Source organism: Armigeres subalbatus, chromosome 1, assembly GCF_024139115.2.
Source record: "Armigeres subalbatus isolate Guangzhou_Male chromosome 1, GZ_Asu_2, whole genome shotgun sequence".
In the NCBI taxonomy this organism is placed as follows: Eukaryota; Metazoa; Arthropoda; class Insecta; order Diptera; family Culicidae; genus Armigeres; species Armigeres subalbatus.
Window position 1 is genome coordinate 3,108,414 of NC_085139.1, and position 24,429 is coordinate 3,132,842.

Below are 24,429 nucleotides of genomic sequence, written 5' to 3' on the forward strand. Positions count from 1 at the left end.
ACTTATTCCGGCCAAATGCCTACTTTTAAAGTAGGGATTACATCCACCATTGCTTCTATCCGGGCATGCGCTTTAAGACCGGAGCAAATCCACCGTTGCCTTAAGCGTCAAACCAAGCGCCAAAAACACAAGCAACACACTTGTCGGATACGAGTTACTAAAACCAATCAAGTCGCATATGAGTTATTGTAATCAAATCAATCTGAATTGTGCTACTCGGGGAAGAGATCACATCTTCCATTGATTTATTCCCGACAAGAGCCTACTTATAAAGAAGGAGTCACATCCACCATTGCCATAATCTTGGCAGGGCCTACTTTTAAAGAAGGGATCACATCCACCATTGCCACAATTCAGGCCACACACCTACTTTTAAAGAAGGGATTACATCCGCCATTGCTTCAATCCGGACAAGCGCCTATTTTTAAAGAACAAATCAAATCCTCCACTGCTATAATCCGTGCAAGCGCCTATTTTAAAAGAAGGGATCGCATCCACCATGGCCTTAATTCGGGCATGTGCCTACTCTTAAAAAAGGGATCGCATCCACCATTGCCTCAATTCGGGCAAGCGCCTCCTTTTATAGAAAGAATCACATCCACCATTATCATAATTCGGGCGAGCGCCTACTTTTAAAGAAGGGATTAGATCCTACATTGCCATAATCCATGCAAGCGCCTACCTTTAAAGAAGGGATCGCATCCTACATTGCCAAAATCCGTGCAAGCACCTACTTTTAAAGAAGGGATCACATCCTGCATTGCCATAATACGGCCACACGCCTACTTTTAAAGAAGGTATCATATCCTCCATTGCCATAATCCGGCCAAACGCCTACTAAGGCCAAACGCCTACCACTGCTTTAATCCGGGCATGCGCCTACTTTTGCATTGCATTGCAAATGCATTCTTTCCACGAGAGGATAATGTCTTTTTAGTACTGTTATCGACCAGTGTTGTATTTACTATTCCGGGGTGTTTCCCGCACCACTTAGTCACCATTTAGCGAACGCAAAGAAAAAATATACCAAATGTCCGTTATACCAAATGACCATTATGCCAAATGCCCTTTATGCCAAATGACTTTATGCCAAATGGCCCCCTCTCCCTGTATGAAGCTGTTAGCCTATTTCTACGCTTCTTGGAAGAATCATTACAAGCTTGGAGCCTCCTTTTAATGTGGTTCGGAACCATCCTTGTATAAACTAAATGTGCTTTGTAAAGTTTCACGTAATAATGAAAATTTAACCCAACTTCAAGAAGAGCAATTTATCCCGTTGGTTTTAAGGTCTATTTTTCAGACCTTTTTTTTGTGTCTTTATTAAGGAGACTTTCAGCCCTAGGCTGGCTCGTCTCCGGATAGTTTTTCACATCTGTTATAAGTTAGGGGCAAGCCAGAGTAAACGCGACGAGGGATGCGACGCGACGCGACTCACGTAAAAGAATAACAATCATTATCAACAGGCTGTCAAATTGCACTGTCGCGTCGCGTCGCATCGCACGTCGCGTTTACTCTGGCTTGCCCCTTACGCTTATTTTCATTAACAAAAAATAGGGGGTACCTCAATTAATGCAAAAGCTCCAAGGGGTACCGCTCAAGAAAAAGGTTGAGAACCGCTGTTCTAGATGGAATACAGAGCAGTACAGAAGATATTGAATAGCCATGTAGGAGCACTAACTGGTCTGAAACCATTAGTAGTAGCAGGTGACTTCAATGCGTGGGCAGTGGACTAGGGATCCCGGTTCACTAACGCCAGAGAATATCCTGCTAGAGTCGTTAGTGAGACTGAACGTGGTCCACGTGGTGAGTCATGTATTGATGTGATCTTCTGAAGCACGGGATGGACGGTAGACCCTGAATGGAGGGTTTATGAGGGGTACATTTCAAGTACAGTATGTGGTAACAGACAAAACACCATCCCAGTTGGTACTTGGAAGAAATATTCATATACAATGCTAGGTCTTCTGCAACCACGAGTCACGACAACTGTTTTTACAGCCATCAACCACCAATAGAACAAATAGCTCAACCGCAGTTATGGCGCCAGACCTAAAAGTTGATGAAAAGTTCTTTGTAACGCACATTTCCTCTGAATTTCCATGAGAAATTTCGGTGAATTTTCACAAGGAATATATTTGGATTTTCCGATGAAACTACTTCGGAATTCTTATGGAGAATTATTTGGTATTTTCACAGGAAAGATTTCGGAATTAGCACGGCATATTATTCCAAATTTTTGAAAGAAATTTAGATTAATGTCCTGAAGAAAATCCTTCCCATTTATTCCTTTTTGATGATATCTCATTGGTTGTTGTCTTCTAATAAGCTAGTTAAATTAATGGTGTCATTGCTCATGGGCTATTCATTTATCGCCTAATTGATAACCACTTTTTTCTATTCCGCAGGCCGGCTATCAGTGTTGAGCACGCACTCGAACAACGTAGCATCTTCGGCCAAAGCCACCGACATAACGACCCTCAATTCATCCAACATTAAAGATTTGAAACACATCGGGTAACTAAATTAAATTTGAAAGCAATGTGACGGCATCCAATAATAACTCTTTATCCTCCCTCAGCGATTCCACCGAAACGGCCTCCAACTCGGTGATCATCAAGTCAGTCATCACCACGGTCAAGCATGGCACCAGCCACGTCAACGGAGAACACAATTCAACCACCACGACCGAGAGTTCCAAAACCGTCTCGACCGGTGGCGGGCTTCCTTTGCTCCGAAAGGAGAGTCAATTCTAAGGGAGTTTTTTTTTCGGAACTACCATCTGTCAACATGATGCAGTTAGTAAGATATGGGACGAACGGTGATCGACGACACCAGAAGGGGTTGACCGCGCGATCAGCGTGATGAAGATTGTTGTCGTTGTGTTTAAGTTTGAGCTAGTTTATTAGTATTACTATTATCACTTTTAACGCGACAGACATTTGCTATTAGAAGTAGACACAGGTAAGTATTTTATTAATTTCTTTGTGAAATGTTCACGACGTGTCCGTGTGATAATTCCAATCTATTCAACTTGACACACGTAATAGGAAGGGCACGATAAGAGAAGTTGAATCCAATGTTATCGTCTTTCACAACAAACTTGAAAGATCATCGAAACCGATGTTCCAGCTCGCGTTCCGTTAAATATGTTCACAAAATGCATTTAAATGCGAAACGAAAATAATTTAAAAAATATGATTGCGATCGAAGACGCCGTGTGATAAATGAAATTTTTTAGTTGAACCTGTCTGCAGACATTGTAGAACGAACTTTACACAAACGAACACATTACAGGAGACACAACTCTGCCTTCGATTTTATACTTGAAATTTACCGATATTGGTAAAACTTATTCAAACTGTGAACTGTTTACACAGCAATTAAAGATGAACGGTAGCTTATTTAATTAGGAGCACGAATGCAGCCAGAGAGTAGTCTAACCAAGAATTGCAAGATTTCCGTAAAAAAGATGCATAATTTTTCGCAAGTTTCCGAACGAGAACGATTCTACAAAGTATTATTATTAGTGCTCCTTCTGTGAAAAATTCAGGGGAAGAGGCAAACGATGATAAAACGAGATGTTGACGAAGGCATCTTTTAGACATAGCGATCGGTATTTATATATCTATTACTACTTAAATAAAAACCACTTTATTATACATAGTTGTAGCCGTATTTTTGATGCAATTTACATGCGTAAAAGAGAGTACTATACAAAAGGTTAAGTAAACCCGACAAGCAAACAGAGTAAATTAATAAAAATGTCTTAATGTTTAGTGATATAGATGTTTTTTACAGATTTTTGCTATAAACCGCTTCGAAAAGTCCTTTATCCTACCTACTTGGAGTACCTGGTTGGCTACAGCATCAGCAGCGTCTTTACACCTTTTTTAGCAAGGTTGTTATGGGCATAGAATGCGATCCTCTCGTTTAATAAACAATGTGCACTCGCTTGACTGTGGATATACAACAGTAAAGCACATGTGAAGATTGGACAAATCAAGTGTTTCGTCGAATCGGTGCATTTGGCAACGCTGTCCAGAATAACATTCCACTTTTTATTATTATTGTTATTTTTTCTTTTTCAAAGTCAGTCGAAATAAATACATCAAGTACAGTCCACGCGTTTTCTTTTTTTCGCAGTGAAGAGAAACATTTTGGTCCTTCGAACCGGATTTCGAAGTGGTTTCGGTCGTCACAATCGCGGAAGGACCCACCGGTCGAATGGATGGGTAAATGTCGTCAACTCCCGTGAAGAAACCGGAAAATAAAGTGGAAGTGTTTAGCACGCCAATCAGGGAACGCCAGCAACAGAAAAGAAAATGGCGGAAGAATTTCAAGCAACTGTTCTACAACGCGGAGCCGTCAAGGGCAAAATTACACGGATCAGAAATGTTCTGTTCCGGCACGAACAATCGGAAACAGTTCCGGATGAGTTTTGTTGCGCACCCAGTTGAAGACGATTGACGCTGCCTACGACGAATTCAACCAGTTCCAGAACAAAATTTACGCAATTTCGCCTGTTCATGCTACGGAGCAGGAAGATAAATACGTTGAATCTGAGGAACTCTACAACAATGTTCGAATCAGGGTGTACAGGCTGCCGGAAGGAGCAAGACAAGAAGAAAATCATCAACTTCAAATGGTCGTCCAAACAGCTCCGGTGCAGTCCCAACCAGTTCAATTACAATCTGCTCCTTTACATACTCCACTACCCACGTTTGATGGAAAACCAGTAAACTGGTTCAAATTCATGACTTTCTTGAGCAAGCACGGTGGCGAATCGGATGCGACGAAGCTTTACCACCTCGACAAATGTTTGGTGGGCGAAGCTTCCGGAACAATCGATCAACAGACAATCAACGACGGCATTTTTGCAGCTGCCATGGAACATCTAACGGCACGCTTCGAAGATAAAAGGAAGATTGTCGACATGCACGTCAGCTGCATTCTTGGCCTCAAATCGATGATATTCGAAAGTGGCAAACAGCTACGGGAACTAGTTCACACTTGCAAGCCAGTGGATGCATTCGAATTCTACGAGTTTGAAATGGACGGACTATCGGATGTAATCGTCGTCGGTATCCTGGCGTCAAAGGCCGACTTAGAGACGAGAAAATTATGGGAAAGCAGCATAGATCATGGCGACATGCCTCAGTATGCAGATACAATCAAGTTCCTCACATCTCGGAGTCAAGTGCTGGAAAGAATCGAGCGAACAAGCAAGCCCAAAAAGTTCAGCAGCATCGCAACCACGAAAATTCCTCCGCTGAAAGCAGCATCTCTGGCAACATCCATCGAGTATCGGTGTAATTTCTGTGAAAAATCCCATCCTAACCATCAGTGTGGGGATTTTCTCAAACTTAATCCGAAAGAACGCTACGAGAAGGCAAAGCAACACGGAGTTTGCTACAACTGTTTGCGGAAGGGGCATGTCACTGCACATTGCTCCTCTACCATGTCCTGCAAGGTTTGTAAGAAGCGACACCACTCTACTCTACATGTGAACTCTACGTCTATGGTTGTCGCTGCCGAACAGACTGCTACTACGGTGCCATCGGCACAATCGAAGGAAGGCTCTATGACGCCTATTACTACGAACGCTATCAGTGCTTCTTGCACAATTCACCAGCAACAGGCGCTGCTTTGCACCGCGGTTGTGAATGTATATGATGATAGCGGAAGAGCTCAGCCGTGCCGCGTTCTGCTAGATTGTGGCTCGCAAGTAAACCTGCTAACGGAAAAACTCGCTTCTCTACTACGATTGAAGCGTCAAAATGTCAACGTTGAAATGACAGGTGTGGATGGTACAGCGAGTCGGGTCACGACCTTGGTACACGTCAACGTGCAAGCACGTAACTACAACTACACAAGTATCATTGAGTGTCTGGTGATCAACAAAATCACTGGGATAATACCAGCAAAGTACATCGATATTACCACATGGCCAATACCATCCGAAATGATTTTTGCTGATCCGGACTTCCACCGTCCTCAGCGGGTGGACATGCTGATTGGTGTTGGCCATTTCTTTGGTCTCCTGAAATCGGGTAGAGTCAAACTAGCCGAGAATTTGCCGTTTGTGCAGGAGACAGTGTTTGGTTGGGTGGTTGGTGGTCTAGCCGACACTACTAGCAGGAGGTACGATGTGAACCGCTGCAACGTTGTGGTACGGGAAGCGGATTTAAACGATCTCGTCGAACGTTTTTGGGAATCCGAGGCGATATCAACCGCTTCAAGTTTGTCATTTGAGGAGACGACGTGTGAAAAATTCTATCAGCAAACCTACAGTCACAACGCAAGTGGTCGTTACACAGTGAAGCTTTCTTTCCGTGGCAATGTGAGTCAACTTGGCGACTCGAAGCAGCACGCTCTACTCCGTTTCTCTTCCCTTGAGAAAAATAATTGCTAAAGACGCTGAACTCAAGACAAGATGGCTCAATGTACGTTTATGGAAGAATACAAGCAATTAGGTCACTGCCGAGAGATCGATTCATCTGAAGAAGAGGCTGGTGGATTCTACCTACCCCACCACGCTATACTCAAGCCAAGTTCGTCTACAACCAAGCTAAGAACAGTATTCGATGCTTCTGCACCATCAAGTTCCGGTCTGTCCTTGAATGATACTTTGATGGTGGGCCCTACCATTCAAGATCCGCTCATCGATATAGTGCTCCGGTTCCGAACACACGCCTTCGTATTCACGGCTGACATCTCTAAGATGTACCGTATGGTTCGAGTGCACGACGAGCATACTAAATTCCAACGCATAATATGGCGATCAGATCCTACAGAACAATGCAAGACACTCGAACTATTGACTATTGTTGTTGGCTCGCGTAGAATTGGAGGAGGTACTAGACAAGGGTGGATTTCAACTGCACAAATGGTGCTCAAATTCTGTCGAATTCCTCGATAACATACCAGAAGATCGAAGAGAGCAACGAGTGTCATACGAACTAAATGGCGTGAACGACATGATTAAAACCCTTGGCATACTATGGAACCCTACAAGTGACAAACTGTTGTTTCGGATAGCCCCACTCAGCTAACGCAGCCGGTATCGAAACGATACATTTTGTCTGAAATTGCCAAATCCTTTGATCCATTGGGTCTACAGGCACCGGTTTGTGTCACTGCTAAACTCATATTGCGTCAGCTGTGGAGAAGCAAAGTGTCATGGGACGAAGAACTCAGCAATGACATCGTGGTGAAGTGGAACAAGTTCCGTGAAGGTTTACAAACATTGATGGATCTACGAATCGATCGTCGAGTCATCGCGCCGTGCCGAATTGCATTGGAATTACACTCGTTTTCAGATGCGTCGCAGGAAGCCTACGGCACATGCGTCTACGTGCGAAGTATTCTTGCGGACAACACTGTTGAAGTTCATCTGCTCGTCAGTAAATCTCATTTGGCACCAAAGTCTACAATACCAAGGCTCGAACTATGCGGCTTTCGTTTGATGTCAAGGCTGGTGACAAGGGTCGTCGAAGCTCTAAAGATGAAATTCGATCGTAAAGTATTGTATTCGGATTCTACAATCACACTAGGATGGCTGACGAAATCTCCTAACCAGCTGAACACATACGTTGCTAATCGAGTGGCACACGTTCAAGAACTTACACCTAGACCAACCTACGAGTACAAGTACGTGCCCACAAATCCACAATCCTGCGGACCTTGTTTCACGCGGTCTCTATCCGGAAAACTTGATTGGAAATTCCTTCTGGTGGCATGGACCACAGTTTCTGCAGCAATGCAACTACGAAGAAGAAACAATACAGGAGGTGATTGATCTTCCGGAAGTGAAGGTTGCTGCGGTGGTGACCACTGAAGAACGTCAGCTAGAGTACGATCGAATCTTCAAAAGGTTCAGTTCGTTCCGAAAATTGCAACGAATATTCGCCTATGTGATTCGCTTTGTCAACCGAGCTCGTAAACGATTCCCTAATACGGCACAAGAAGTACGTCCTACTGTTGCTGAACTACGATCATCGCTGCAAGCTATAGTTTACATGATGCAACAACAACGACTACTACAAGATATTCATGAAGTTCGAAAGAAGCAAGGCACAAATGAAAGATACATCGGAAGACTACGAAGCCTCAATCCATGGGTCGACAGTAGTGGCATACTACGGGTTAACGGAAGAATCAAACACGCGAACGTATCATATGAGCAACGGTGTCCGGCAATACTACCAGCCGATCATCACGCCACGGAAATACTAATTCAAGCTACCCATGATGAAAATCTACGTTGGCCCGAGTGGAACTCTTTCGGTTTTAAGGCAGCGATACTGGATACTCAATGGACGAAGTGTGATTCGCAAACAACTACGAAAATGTCTACGCTGCTTGAGAGTCAATCCTCCAGAGACTAAACTTTTCATGGGAGATTTACCCCATTGCAGGGTAACCCAGGCTCTTCCATTTGAGCGAACGGGCGTTGACTTTGCTGGGCCAATTTTTGTGCGCAAAGGAAATCCGCGCAAGCCAGTGTACTGTAAGGCATATGTGTCGTTATTTGTATGCATGGTCACCAAATGCATTCACATTGAGCTTGTTTCTAATTTAACGACGGCAGCATTCGTAGCAGCTTTGCAACGATTTGTTGCCCGACGCGGCATTCCAACAGACATGTACAGCGATAATGCTACAAATTTCGCAGGGGCAAATTCGGAGCTTCACGAACTCTACAATCTACTGAGACAAGAGTTAACCTTGGAAGCCATTCAAGAGTTTTGCCTGCCCAAGGAGATTAATTGGCACTTTATCCTCCTCGCTCGCCACACCTGGGTGGCTTATGGGAGGCTGGCGTAAAATCGGCTAAATACCTAATCAAGCGCACTGCGGGAGATGCGAAGCTAACCGAAGAAGAATGGAACACACTCTTGACGCAAATTGAAGGGATACTAAATTCACGACCTCTTGTACCGCAAACAGCAGACCCAGACGACTACAACGTTATAACACCCGGTCACTTGTTAATTGGCCGTCCTCTCACAGCTATTCCCGAGCCGTCGTATGATCACCTCAAACCCGGAACATTGTCTAGGTGGCAACATATTCAAAAGATGCGTGCTGACTTCTGGAGACGATGGTCCACAGACTATTTGTCCGAATTGCAACAGCGCCGCAAATGGTCCAAACAGCACACCGAGGTCAAAGTTGGTGATTTGGTGGTACTCAAGGAAGATAACGTCCCTCCTATGCAGTGGAAACTTGGCAGAGTGGTGGACACGCACCCAGGTCCAGATGCAGTAACGCGAGTAGTAACTGTAGAAGACGCCAGTAGGGGTTTATAAGAGATCAACAGCCAAGATTGCACTGCTTCCGTTGGACGACAGGGAGAAGGCGGATACGTAGTATTGATTTCCCGGAAATCCAATGGCGCGGGAGGATGTTTCGTCGAATCGGTGCATTTGGCAACGCTGTCCAGAATAACATTCCACTTTTTATTATTATTGTTATTTTTTCTTTTTCAAAGTCAGTCGAAATAAATACATCAAGTACAGTCCACGCGTTTTCTTTTTTTCGCAGTGAAGAGAAACATCAAGCATCCGAAAAATATTCAATTTGCAAAAAAAAAGCTAACCACGGTGGAGGTTGGTACTCGGATTCTGATGACTTTTCCGCAAAGTGACCTTTAAGTTCGAAACATGTGCTGTGCATATGCACAGCCAAGATATTTAACAAAAAAAATGAAAAAAAGCGTTTTCCAGTTTCATTAACCTTTTACATTCATTCTTATTCTACGTCTCGAGTGAGATGAGACGTTTCGAATGATTTGAGCAATATTGTCGGTACCTCCCATTTGAGATAACGGTCGTCTCGCGCGAGAATTGTCGAAAATTTGTCGGCTTGGGGTAATAGGTAATAGGGTATACCCCGTTAGGCATAAGTATGTTAGGTATAACGGACGTTAGGCATAAAATTACCCAAAGAACAGCCTATGATATAAAGAAGGCAGAATTATACCAAACGTCCATTATGCCTATCGTACATTATGCCTAACGTCCGTTAAGCCTAACGTCCATTATGCCTAACGTACTTATGCCTAACGTCCTTATGCTTAACGTACTTATGCCTAACGTCGCGGGGTAATACTACCAACTGTGTATGAAGCTATACTCTGTATGTTATGATATCTTTTTACTGTTCATTTTGAAATAACTTGAAATGTTGCCGTTACCCCATGCAGAATCAACGCTAGCGTCATCATAAAATGCCACTTTGCACTCCTCCCCCCTCCATTCTTAGCAGGAGCTAGATGGAACATTGGGGAAAAACCGTTGTTTAACAGTTAGACGCTGATGTTAATCTAATGGAAACTGTATACAAAATGGCTTAAGATGAGTCTTTTTTCGTAGAAATCACCTCTTCGGAAGCCATGCAAGATGCTTTAAGGAAGAATCGCTAAGAAAAATCGCTTTTCGATCGGAAGGGCGGTGGAAGTCCGGATGTTGCGGGCAGCAACATTCGATATATTCGGGTGTTTGACCTTTCACCAGAAATACCGGATGTTGATTTGATACTAGGCCTAGTATCTAAGATACTAGTGGAGTACGTGAGTACCATTCAGTTCGCGAATAATTTCCAGTGGATTTGGCTACGATCATTTGTGCACTGGTTGGTGTACGGGAGTCTTTATGTGAAACGCCGTCGCTGGAAATCGCGAATCATAGGGGCAGGATTTACTGCGAAGATTTGAAGAATAAGTGTTTCGAGTGCCAAAAAGATGCATGTCCTCTGCGAAGTAAACGGTACCAGGAGAAGCCCAAGAAATCGTCAACCACATATGCTGGAGTAGTAAGCAGAATCCAGGAAAATGAAGAAGATGAAGAAGAGGAGGTTATCGAGGAAAGACAACCGAAGTTTTGGACGCGGAGATGCAGCAAGAAGAACAGGATCCGACGAAAATCGTAGAAAAAGAACAGGATACAACGGAAATCGTATTCAAAAATAAAACTGACTAGTTGTGGTATGAACGCAAAGGTATTCTGAAATATACAGAGAAAAACGAAAAAAAAATGTCAGAATATGCTGAGGAACAACGGAAGAAGAAAGCGGACGATTTGCGAGAACAATAAATGAATGCGACTTGCAATAAAGGATAATTTTTTCAATCAATAGGCTTATCGGCTCCGTAGAGTTTTGTATTAAACAAATGAGCCTCAACAGAGCCGTAGCGTGTATTCCCGGCGCCCTTGGCGAACTCTTTTTTGGGCGCCCCTCTCTTACTAAGGAAAAAATGTGCGATGTTTAACACGGAAAAGTAAGATTTAAAAGTTAAGTGTTTGTAAGATACTTCAGATGCGCCTAAAAAGTTTTGAAATTTTGCGATTTTTTTCTTCAATATTTGCAAAATATGGCAAAATTCATATGGGACCTTGCAGAGCCGTGGCCATTTCTCGATCTTCGTATAGAATCTGTAAAAACATCCAGATTATTAAGATTCTTGAAAGTTCTTCACTCATTATGTCTTTCAGCTCATACTGTCCATAACGACTGTTTCTTGCACTCAATTGAAGGAACTGACGTACTTTAAAGTACATCCTGAGAAGAGAGATTTGAAAATCATGACAAAATTGTACAAAACTCTGAAATGGATCGATCGAAGGTCAAAATCTCTATCGGAGCTATTCGGATCAAGAAAAATCCTACTTCCGAATCGAAATAGGATGCAAGAGGGCCACGTGGTGAAGTAAGGCGATGAATGTGTTGATAGCACGTGATATTCGTATTGCAATTTTTTTTGCTAATTTACGAGAACCTTGAAAAATGATAAACAAAGTAGTCATTTTAGCAAGGTACATTATTGATCATTTCCTCTTGATTATCAATCATCATTTATCACACCAAACTGTTAAATCTTTGAAACCGCAATTTGCTACATTGGTAAAAAAACAGAGACTAAGAGAAATGGATCAATTCAGTTACGCCCTCATGATTCTAACGCGAGATTAGAGTGAAAGGGCCCTTGGAACAAATGTTCAAGTACACGGAGAACTGTGGTTTCTAAGAGCATCTCCACGGGAGTCCTCATCTGGGTTATTTCGCTATTTCCGGGCCCTATAAAGGGACCCTCTTCGATACCCGTAGTATCTAAACGGGAATGTAAAATAAAAACGCAACTCAAAATTTGCTGTGGGTTTCCAAATTTATCGCCCCATGCTGGGTTGCTAAATTTCTATACAGTTATTTTGTGAAACGTTACTTTAGTATTGATTGAAAATAGCACAAAATCTTTTTCTTTTACAAAACAAATTCAGCGTATGTAATTAAAAAGCGAGAAATATTCAAATTTTCGGATCACGTATCCTAGTTCAACTAATTACCAATTCAAGTAATTACTGTAATAGATCACAAACGGCGCCCGCTAGAGCCCACAATATTCATGGATTCTTCTTGAAAAAAAAAAACCTACTGTTTTCTGTTTTTTTGCTAGTTATTCCAAGGAGGAGGTCTTCCAAGAATCCCTCAGAAGGTTCTTTAATGATCGTTCAGAATGTTCTTCAAGAAGTTCCGCCAGAAAATCTCCCGCAAGTATCTCAAGGCATCATGCACGCGTACAAAAAAGGATGAGATTGAGCAACGACTGCTACGCGCACATACCTACACCTGTGTTCAGAATAATAGCAGCGGAAGCCCTTTTTTTCATACAAAATGGTCAACTTTGACAAGCCGTAACTTGGTACCCTGATTACCGATTGAGCTGAAATTTTGCTGCTATTTTTTTAACAATTTGACAAAATTGATACTTAGTATGTGTAAATTTCAACATATTTGTAGTTCACTGCCAAAATTTCAGCTCAATCGGTCATCGTACAAAGTTACAGCTTGTCAAAGTTGACCATTTTTTTGTATGAAAAACGGCTTCCGCTGCTATTATTCTGAACACAGGTGTAAAATTTAGCACACGCGAGTCTCACGAAGCTTGTGTACCTCACATTAACATTGGTGAGTCGCATTGTGTTCGAGAGTGGACTGTATTTAAAAAACTCAACATAGGCGGACCGACGGAACTCTCTGGGAAAACCAACCACGAAGTTCGGATACCGGATAAAAGAAGTCCTTTAGCAGTTTAAAACAATATATTTACACTAATTACATTTTCTTTGTTATCGAATTCACTTCAAGCTTATTATATGTAACAAGTCTAAACGAGTTGAAGGCACGGCGTACAGTGATGGCGTCTTCCTTCTCGGTTGGAAAAAAACCATCGCGTATTCTTCTTTGATGCGCTCCTTGCGCGCTCGTTTCGTGCTGCTGCGTTGTGGTTGCGTTGAAGGATGCATCCTTCGTGCAGCTGCGTGTTGTTAGACAAAGAGCAGCAGACTGTCGTTGAACGATACACTCACAAAATATTTTATTCGTGACGGATGGCTCGAACATCCTCCCCCACGGGTTCTTTGCGCTCGTTGTCCAGTATAGGTAGCGGGGCCAGCTTGTGGATCGGACGCTTCAGAAGACCAGCTTTAGTTCGAACGTCCACCACACGGACCAATCCATCCGATCCAGTGTAGTTTGCCTCGACCTTACCCAACTTCCATTGTTGGGGCGGTAAGTTATCATTTTTTATAACTACCACCGTTCCAGGTAGAATGTTCTCTTTCTTCCTATTCCACTTGTGTCGTACCTGCAACTCCAGCAGATATTCATCGGACCAGCGCTTCCAGAATTCTCGACGCAGGCGCTGGACATACTGCCATCTGGAAAGACGATTTTCCGGAATTCCTTCATAACTTGGCTCCGGGATGGCAGTCAAAGGACGATCGATTAAAAAATGCCCCGGAGTTAGCGGCTCAAATTCCAAAGGATCATCGGATAGAGCATACAACGGCCCAGAGTTGAGTTGAGCTTCGATCAGGCAAAGCAGACTCGAAAACTCGGACATCGTTAGGAGGCTTCACTGACATTTCTTCTTAATGATGGTCTTGACGCCTCCCAGATCCCACCCATGTGTGAGAAATTCGGTGGAATCATTGGCGTAACTACAGGGGGGCTAGGGGGGGCTATAGCCCCACCTAGGATCTGGCTAGCCCCCCCTAGAAAATTTGTTACTTTGTATAAGTATTGCGCATATCTAGCCCACTGATTATATACGGGGGTAAATGCAGAGAAAGGGTTGTCTTCATTATCCAATTACTCTCTTCGAAACACTACAGCAATCTATTCGCTCAAGTTTTTGAACTTCGAGCAATTGTTATAAGGCTTGCTCACGACAAAATTTGGATTGAGGGGTCCACACGTTATAACTTATGAAAATTAAATTAAAAAATATATTATTTATTAGTATTACAAGTACTTAATGGATAATGGACAATTCCTTGAGATTTTCAAGTTTTTCCAGGGTTTTGTGAGTAATTGTTATCTAAATCGAGCGCATGATCTTAACCTTCCTAACTAATACCAATCCTAAAAGCTGCAGCGCATTTTAATTATCACTGTAGGCTTCTTGAGAAAGGTTCGGTAAAACTCTTAGATTTCAAGTAGAGGTAACCAAAAGTTGAATAAGAAAGAACTTTGTATTCTTTCGAATGGATTTTAGAAACTCCGCATACTATTTAATTCTCTAAACTCCTATTGTCGCTGCAGCAATGAAACCAGTGAAAATATCTCAGTAGGAGTGAAACAGACCTACTGAGAGAAAAGATGTGTTAAATGTTCCTATGGGTTAACTTGTTAATCTGTTGCAATTTTTTTAAACTAAATTGAAAATTAACGACCAATAAGTTGTTTTGGGATGTAAAACTGATTTTCTTAAAATCATCCTAGAAGTTATTCTAACAGAAAAGAAACGTTAGTTTGTTATAATCAGATCGCCGTTTGAAAGCTCGTAGGAATTGTCAGGCCACTGAATTGAAAGCTGGCGAAAAAAGTTTAACTAATTTATTCAATATTTAATTTATAATGTATTCTAGGTTCGAAGCGAATCCAAAAATCCTTTAAAAATCAGGATCGTGCTTCACATTATATTTACGGTGAGCCCAACACCTATGGTTTTCTGAACCTATCAAGCATTTTAGGAAGCCTACGAGATTTCTAGATTTTTGTAACAGGGCTGAGCGTCGATGAACATCATTTGAAATATTTGAGTCGTCCATTGCATTGATATCTGGTAGACCAACAATATACACCAGTTGAATCGAGTGAAAATGGTAAACTTTCTGTATTATGAGTGTTAAAATAGAAGAGTTTAAAAAAAAGTTAGCCCCCCCTAGAATTTTTCATTAGTTACGCCAATGGGTGGAATCATCTTCCATTGAATCTGCCGAGGTTGGCAGAATTCAAAAATCTTGAGTTCGGTGGCTTGCTGCTTGAAAAGCCGATAAAGCTCGTTCAGCTCGTTGCGAGCACCGATGAAATTTGTCCCATTGTCGGAAAATATCTGCTCAGGGACACCACGACGAGAGACGAATCGCTGCAGGGCGGCGATGAACGCATCTGTAGAAAGGTCTTCTACTACCTCCAAGTGAATGCCCTTGGTGACCATGCAAACAAAAACACTCACGTAACCCTTTACAGGAGCCATCTTTCTTCCTCTTTGTTTAATGAGAATGAGACCCGCAAAGTCAACTCCAACCTTCATGAATGAGGAAGCCTGGTCGCACCTTGCGACGGGAAGATCCCCCATGAATTGATTGGCGCACGGAGGGTTGAGCCGGAAACACCGCACACAATTTCGTGTCACCTTGCGTACAGCAGAACGGGCTCCCAGAATCCAAAATTGCCGGCGAAGCTGGGCGAGCAGCGCCGACGGTCCTATATGCAGGTTCTCTCGATGCACAGTTTGAATCAACCGTTGGACGGTTTCATCGTTCTTAGGTAAGATCCATTGATGCTTTACACCATAAGGCAAACTTGAATGTCGTAGTCGTCCACCGACACGAATCATTCCATCGTCCAAAAAGGGATTTAACGTTTTGAATCTTTTACAGTACTCACCGGACTTGATGATGGCTACCTCGTTACCAAAATGCTGTAATTGTATCACCCTGACGATTACCTCCAACGAGAGGCGCATTTCCAGAACGGTGGAAATCGCTCAGTAATTCTCCTGTTATGCACCTTCTTCTTGGCATTTTGGCAAAACGCAAGACGTATGCCAGAACTCGCTGCAGCTTCCTGAATGACTCGTACTTGTAGAACATCGGCAGTTTCTCCAATGAAACCACCGAAGAAGATACAGTGGCCTGCCGCAACTCAGGAAGATCTTCATCTGATAATCTTCACTGCGCAAAAACAACGGACCATTCCACCATAGATCGTTCCTTTGAAGAGCGTCGGCAGATTGGCCGCGCGACACTACATCGGCTGGATTTTCCAGCGTACTCACATATTTCCACTTAAATTGATGTCCAGTAGAGTTAATCTCACTAACCCGGTTCCGAACAAACACTTCTAAATGTTCCGGGTTCTTCGCTAGCCAAGCTAGCACCACTTGATTGTCCGACCATAACAAAATGTCTCGAAAGCACAACGCTAATGCTGCAAGTACCTTCTTCACCAATCGGTGCAGCAAAAGGGCTGCTAGAAGTTCCTTTCTTGGTATGGTCAATACAGTCTTCGGAACGATCTTCGACTTTGCGCACAATAACTTCAGTACTGCAGCTTGACCAGGTACAATCGACCTGATGTACACGCAGGCACCATAAGCTTCTAATGTTGCATCACCAAATCCATGCAACTCAAATGCAATGGCCCCAGTGGCCACCACGTGACGAGGAATCCGAAGCATAGTAACACCACTCAACGCGCTTAGGAATTTGTCACACCTTTTCTTCAGCTCTCCTTAAGCTCTTCATCCCATTCCAACTCTTCCTGCCAGATGCTCTTCAGTAAAGTTTACCGATCACGATAACCGGCGCCACAAGACCCAAGGGTCGAACATTCTTGATATAAGCGACAGTATTTGTCGCTTGGTTGTACTGGTTTCACACACTGTTCGAATGGAGATGAATTGCAATGCGTCCAAAATTGGATTCCACATTAGTCCCAACGATTTTATTATTTCTTTAGAGCCTTCATCGTCGATGCTAACCAACTCGTCACGATCGCCTTCTGGAATCCGTTCCAGCAATGCAGGATTGTTGGAAGCCCATTTATGCAGATGAAATCCACCCTCCTTGAGCAGACCAATTAACTGCACCTGAGCTTCGCTTGCTTCATTCAAGTCATCAAACCCGAACAATGCGTTGTCCACGTAGAAACTCTTCTTCAAGATGTCTGCTGCCACAGGATACTTGGAACCTTCGTCGATAGCCAGTTGCAAAAGTGCCCGCGTTGCCAAAAACGGGCGGAAGCTGTGCCATAAGTGACCGTTGTCAGCTCTAAGACACGCAGCAGCGGATCGGAAGGATTCTTCCTCCAGAACACACGAGATAGCGACGTATGCCGCCGATCGACGAGGACTTGCCTGTACATTTTTGCCACGTCAGTAGCCATAACATAAAGTGGGAGACGGAACCGAAGAGAGATGGATTGCAGATCACTTTGAATGATGGTACCAATCTTCATCACATCGTTAAGCGACACTTTCGCCGATGCATCAAACACCACACGACACTTAGTAGTGGTATTCGATGGCCGCAGGACGGCATGGTGAGGTAAATACCAGGTGATGATATCTGCCTTATCCTTACTAACATCAACTTCTTCACAGTGACCAAGAACTTCGTACTCGTTCATAAACTCCTGATATTGTTTCTTCAAATCCGGGTGCTGCGAAAGCTTTCGCTCCAGTGCATGAAATCTTCGTAGTGCCAACGGCCTGGAATCTCCCAACTCGCTGACACACTCCTTTAGAGGCAGCTCTACGATGTAACGACCAGAAGCATCTCTACGATGAGTCGTCTGGAAATGCCTTTCACATTCCTCTTCTTCACTGTCACGCTGATCGGCATCAGCGATATCTTCAACTTCCCAGAAGCGTTGAATAGACTGGCTCAAATTATCCATCGTGACTGTGTGCGAATAAACTACTCCATCAGAAAACGCACCTTCTTCAAACACTCCACCAACAACCCAACCAAATTGAGTTTCGCGCAGGATGGGAAGACTGTCAGACAATGCAATCTCTCCGGGCAGCAACAATTTGAGGAACCATTCGTTACCCAGGAGCATATCCACCTTGCTTGGATGAAAAAACTTTGGATCGGCTAGCTGAACACCAGCGGGAAGTTCCAATGCACTGATATTGATAACCGATGATGGGAGATCTGCTGTCACCTGGTCAGTTACCAGACACTTGACTTTAGCGCGGAAATCCCTGTACCTCGACGAAAGATGAATCACACCGCAACTCGATGACTGGGTCTTCGTTTTGTTCACCCCGAACATCGTGACATTCGACGAATCCAGCTTCAAGCCCAATTTATCAGCTACGGCTCGTGTAACTAAATTGACTTGGGATCCACTATCCAATAAAACTCTACATGGATGGGGTTTATAAGTCTTGTTCAATACATCAACCACCGCCGTGAGTAACAACACTTGTTGCGTGTTGGTAGCCACGCTTGAACACGTAGCCGGCGTCGATGCCGATGGTGAATCTTCTTGCTCTGTCGCTGGCTTCGAGGACGGCTTGCTTGACTGATCTGTAACTGGCTTGCATTTTTCATCGGCGTGTAGTAGACTATGATGCCGACGTTTGCACTTTGGCAGCATTTATCCGACGAGCATTCGGCACTTCGATGACCTTTTCGCAAGCAATTAAAGCACACATTTCGTTCTCTTACCTTGACCAATCTTTGCGGAATTGAGAGCGCCTTGAACGCAGCGCAATGGTAATTACCCGAGCAAAGTTTGAAATCAAATTGAAATCAGAATTTGCTTTTATGATGTCAGTTATTTGATTACTCCAGTTCATCTCGTTTTGTATGGATTAACGGTTAACACAGCAGAAACGAGAGCATATTTTTACACTGTGAAATCATTCTGAAAACAAATTTTGCTGTCAATGAAATCAACATGATTACTAAATTTGATAACATAAAAATTTTAATTTGATATCAAAATGAGTATTCAATTAGATTATTTTTATGAGCATTCATAACAACAACAGCATATTTTGTTTGCAGATTGCCTTTAATTTTCCGTGAAACACACTTTAAATAATCGACAGCATAATTTGCTATCATAACTGCTATCATTATGATAACTGAGGAATGCACATTGAAAACATGTTGCAATATCAATTTGTATTAACTAACAATTGACATCAAATTTTGTTTTCAATATACAATATACATAATCTCAACAGCAGAGCTTAATATCAATTCGCTCTCATTTTGTTAACCGACTTTGCTCGGGTAGCGTGTGAATTTCCGCAAAATCACACTTCATTTCCGTCTCAATTGATGAAACGGTTGCATGGACTTTCTGTGCCGGCTTATTGGCTGCAGGCACCGACTTAACGGACATCGAGGATGACTTCGGGTTGCTTGCTTCGACTCTCTCCAAGATGAACGTTTGCTCCTTCAGGAACGTCAGCATCTCATCGTAATCAGGAGCTCACCGTGTTTTATAGTGGACTCCCACATGTGGCGTATATCGTTGTGCAATGCTGCAGCCAACAGATGGATGACGAAATCCTCTCCTACTCCCTCGAACTCCCGCTCCAGAAACTTAAGGCCTTCCACATGCTTGCTGCACTCATCCACCAAACTCCGTAACTCCAAATGGCTCTTCTTCGTCATGCGTTTAAGGTTCAGCAAGCCATGAATATGAGAGTCGATAGCGTGACGATTATTTTCGAACCTCTCTTCCAATATTTGCCACGCATGAGCGTAATTGCCCTCGTTGATCGTCCTGGCGTCGATAAGACCCGCTGCACTACCAACCAGAGCCTTATCCAGATGGTATAACTTAACAGCCGGCTGATCTGGACCCTTGTCCACGAGATCTTTGAACATAGCCTTGAACTTTGGCCAGCTCTCATAACGGCCATCGAATGTGGGAACCGGCATACGAAGCGGTTGATGCACAACAATCGGTGCTTGCTGGTTTTGATTACTACGCCCTACGTTTGTGGCAGCATCAATGACCGCCGTAGCTGCTTTAATCTTGTTGAGCTGCTCCTCCAACAAAATGGAAACAGTGTCGTGAAGAATATCGAACTCCTCGTACTGTGGCACATGCTGTTCGTATTCATCGTCCACTACTACATCCATGATTTTATCGTGTGCATCATTGTAGTCCTTATACGCTGCTTCCAATTTCGTCATATAGACCTTTACCTCAGCTTCCGTTAGCTGAACCACTTCATCTCCATTTGGGCGGATAGTATTGAGAATGCGAGACACCTTACCTTTCGCTGCGCCACGACGGCGGACGAGTCGTTGGATGTTCTCCATGGCAGTTAACTTTTCCGCCAATTTCAGTTTTCTCTTCGGCTTCTTACTTAACGGAGTGGAGGAATCTAGAGTAGACTGCCAAGTGCAGAACTAGCTCCAGAGTCTCCGGCTTTTTGCTGCTTCGAAACACTTCCTTCCGGCATGCCACTGTAGACACTACATCAAGCCAAGCCTTATGCTCGACGGTGATTGGGAACACAGCCAAGTCTATGTTCACGCAACCGGTCACTTGCTGATCCAAGTGGCCAAACCAGATCACTAGCTTCGAAGCAACTATCTTCACTTATTTCGGGTTTCCATCATCACTTTTCAAAATGGCGACCGCACACCGATATTTAAACTTCACAAAATGGCGGCGTCACTCTAGTACTGTACTTCCTCGATGGCGGCCATCTTGCTCACACCATTATCGTTTGAATTTTCCGACTTTTTCGGAATACACTTTGAGTTTTGCACTTTACGGTTCTTCTTCCGGCTCCGGAACAGGAGATACTACATTATGCACGATCCGGTTCGACTGGACCAAAATTATGTTCGAGAGTGGACTGTATTTAAAAACTCGACATAGGCGGACCGACGGAACTCTCTGGGAAAACCAACCACGAAGTTCGGATACCGGATAAAAGAAGTCCTTTGCTTAGTTTAAAACAATATATTTACACTAATTACATTTTCTTTGTTATCGAATTCACTTCAAGCTTATTATATGTAACAAGTCTAAACGAGTTGAAGGCACGGCGTACAGTGATGGCGTCTTCCTTCTTGGTTGGAAAAAACCATCGCGTATTCTTCTTTTTTGATGCGCTCCTTGCGCGCTCGTTTCGTGCTGCTGCGTTGTGGTTGCGTTGAAGGATGCATCCTTCGTGCAGCTGCGTGTTGTTAGACAAAGAGCAGCAGACTGTCGTTGAACGATACACTCACAAAATATTTTATTCGTGACGGATGGCTCGAACACATTGAGACATCTCAATATGATCAGCTCACGCGTTGTTTGCCATGGCAACCCTTTGCAAATAACAGTAGAGGCGCGTAAAACAGCTTGGGCGGGAAATTTTCATTCAATAATATAAGTAACTCCAGTTATACATTCCTAGCGCATGGGATGAGTCTCATGAAACGTACATTGAGATACGCTCACTCAGTTATTTTATGCGCGCTAGCTTTTCTCGTCGCACAGAATCGATGCTACGTGAGCTTTTGTAGCTCATGGCACACTGTCTCATCCATGTACACACGAGAATTGAGAGACTATGGTATTTCATTTCTGTCCCCCTTTCAATAAGATTAGCGATAAAGACTCCCGTGGAGGTGCTCTAAACGCTGGCAATTTCGGGAAAATTGGCTGTCACTTAGGGTCTGTCTCATTTGGAGAATTAAACTTAAAAGTGACACTTCGAAAATTAAGAAATCACCCCGTTATAAGAATGGCTGGTGCTACCCAGCAATTCCAACAGGACATCGATGGAAAATGATTCGATATCTGTCAAAAATAATCTTGCTCTGCGAGCAGGGTTATGTGATAATTATTGAAATCTCGCTTAACTTTTCAAAAGGTCCTAAGTAACATTTTTTTCATGAATTAATTTGAGTACTGCAATCAAAAGCTTTCATGTTGTTCTGTTGATTGCGCTATTCAAATTAATTCATGAAAAAAATGTTACTTAGGTCCTTTTGAAAAGTTAAGCGAGAAATGTCACTTTTAAGTTTAATTTCAGTTTAATTATCCAATTGAGACAGACCCTTAGCTTTTGTGAAACCGAGTGCACAACACAAGGTCGGAAATAATCACACATCAATCATTCACAAATTTCAAATAACTTTTCTAATATGTGATTTTTAGACTTTTTCTTGGCCCTTTGTCTCCGGGTTCGAAATAGACCAAATTAATAATATGTTGATTTAAGATAAAAGATATATTCTTCGTTTGCTCTAAATTACTCAAAATATGTTCACTATAAACCTTTGGACTTTGTAGTCGGTTTGTTATTAATTGGCCCTTAAACTAAAACAATTCTTGATTTCGGTGCCCCCTGAGGGCTGGCGCCCTTGGCGGGGGCCAACCCGGCCAACCCCACGCTACGGTGCTGGCCTCAAATAAATCAATTTAAAAAAACAGAATAATTTGGGTTTAAATTAGAGTAACTAGAGTGCTTTGAAAATAGGTCGTATGTGCAAAAGAGAGTCTCTCTTTGGATCTATTCTCTTTCGATTATTACAAAAGTATACAAAAGTTTACTTCGATTTTTTTGGCAAATAACCAAAAACGATAGCTTTGTCTATCATGCTGAAGTGGAAAAGTAGCAAAAAATGCAAAACTAGCCGATATATTAGCGAAAGAGAGCGCGATCAAAGAGAATCTCTCTTTTGCACATACGACCTATTCTCAAAGCAATCTAGAGTTGATTCAAAACAATGGATATAAACAACATTCTTCTTCTTCTTTTTGGCATTACATCCCCACACTGGGACAGAGCCGCCTCACAGCTTAGTGTTCATTAAGCACTTCCACAGTTATTAACTGCGAGGTTTCTAAGCCAAGCTATCATTTTTGCATTCGTATATCATATCATTCGTATAACACGATGATACTTTTATGCCCTGGGAAGTCGAGACAATTTCCAATCCGAAAATTGCCTAGACCGGCACCGGGAATCGAACCCAGTCACCCTCAGCATGGTCTTGCTTTGTAGCCGCGCGTCTTACCGCACGGCTAAGGAGGGCCCACTATAAACAATATATATATAAACAAATTTTAATATGTATTGCAATATTGGGTGAAAACTTTCAAACTTTAAATGTGGTGTAAAATCGGGATGAATAAACAATATTGAAAAACAAAATCCTGAAAATTCAAAATTTTAACGCACTAGGTAAGATCGATTTAAGAAAGTTTTTTTGAGCAGTGAAAACAAGAATTGAGTTATTTTTAGAAGGTTATTTGAGGTTAATCCTGTGTTGAGGAATTGAGAGGAAAATTTATGCCTAAGTTCCTTCAAAAAGAAATTATTTATTATTTATTCAGACTAAGGCCGAAGTGGTCTGTGCGGTATATAAGAGTCTTCTCCATTCGGCTCGGTCCATGGCTACACGTCGCCAACCACGCAGCCTACGAAGGGTCCGCAAGTCATTTTCCACCTGATCGATCCACCTTGTACGCTGCGCACCTTGCCTTCTCGTGTCCGTCGGATCGTTGTCGAGAACCATTTTAACCGGGTTACTGTCCGACATTCTGGCTACGTGCCCGGCCCACCGCAGTCGTCCTATTTTCGCGGTGTGAACGATGGATGGTTCCCCCAGCAGTTCATGCAACTCGTGGTTCATTCGCCTCCTCCACGTACCGTCCACCATATGCACCCCACCATTTTCCTTTCGAAAACTCCAAGTGCGCGTTGGTCCTCCACGATCTCGTGTCCAGGTCTCGTGTCCGTAGAGGACTACCGGTCTAATGAGCGTTTTGTAGATTGTAAGTTTGGTACGGCGGCGAACTCTATTCGATCGGAGCGTCTTGTGGAGTCCGAAGTACGTACGATTTTCAACCACTATGCGTCTCCGAATTTCTCTGCTGGTATCATTTTCGGCAGTCATCAGCAGCCCAAGTACACAAATTCTTCTACCACCTCGATTTCGTCACCACCGATGCAAACTCGCGGTGGGTGGCTCACATTGTCTTCTATTGAACCTCTTCCTATCATGTACTTCGTCTTCGACGTGTTGATGACTAGTCCGATCCGCTTAGCTTCCCTCTTCAGTCTGTCATAGGCTTCCTCTATCTTCTCAAAGTTACGTGCCATAATATCTATGTCATCGGCGAGGCCAAATAGCTGGACGGACTTATTAAAAATTGTACCACTCGTGTTAATCCCTGCTCTTCGTATTACTCCTTCCAAAACGATGTTGAATAGCAGACACGAAAGACCACCACCTTGCCGTAACCCTCTGCGCGTTTCGAAGGGACTCGAGAATGCCCCTGGAACTCGAACTACGCACATCACCCGATCCATCATCGCTTTGATCAACCGTGTCAGTTTATCTTGAAATCCGTGTTCGTGCATTAGCTGCCACAGCT

At 43.1% G+C, this 24,429-nt stretch overlaps 4 protein-coding genes across 7 annotated transcripts in view; 2 read left to right on the plus strand and 2 right to left on the minus strand.

The window, feature by feature from the left end:
- Positions 1-3,784, plus strand: part of LOC134219643 (lethal(2) giant larvae protein) — an 84,536-nt gene extending 80,752 nt beyond the window's left edge. For all 4 annotated transcript variants that reach the window (XM_062698449.1, XM_062698461.1, XM_062698469.1 and 1 more), the window contains 2 exons: positions 2,406-2,514; positions 2,579-3,784. In XM_062698449.1, coding sequence (XP_062554433.1) covers positions 2,406-2,514; positions 2,579-2,753 — 284 coding nt within the window. In that variant the 3' untranslated portion in view covers positions 2,754-3,784. The remainder of the gene's footprint in view (positions 1-2,405; positions 2,515-2,578) is intronic.
- Positions 3,785-4,236: 452 nt separating this feature from the next.
- LOC134205911 (uncharacterized) lies at positions 4,237-6,412 on the plus strand. The gene is made up of 2 exons (XM_062681620.1): positions 4,237-4,371; positions 4,454-6,412. The coding sequence occupies exons 1-2, from the start codon at positions 4,237-4,239 to the stop codon at positions 6,410-6,412; spliced, it is 2,094 nt and encodes a 697-aa protein (XP_062537604.1).
- Positions 6,413-14,589: 8,177 nt separating this feature from the next.
- Positions 14,590-16,033, minus strand: LOC134205912 (uncharacterized). The gene is made up of 2 exons (XM_062681621.1): positions 15,248-16,033; positions 14,590-14,646 (listed from the first exon to the last, which is right to left on the minus strand). Exons 1-2 carry the CDS (start codon positions 16,031-16,033, stop codon positions 14,590-14,592), a joined length of 843 nt encoding a protein of 280 aa, XP_062537605.1.
- A 3,463-nt stretch (positions 16,034-19,496) lies between these two features.
- On the minus strand, positions 19,497-20,363 carry LOC134205913 (uncharacterized). The gene has a single exon (XM_062681622.1). The coding sequence runs from the start codon at positions 20,361-20,363 to the stop codon at positions 19,497-19,499; it is 867 nt and encodes a 288-aa protein (XP_062537606.1).
- Positions 20,364-24,429: the final 4,066 nt, after the last annotated feature.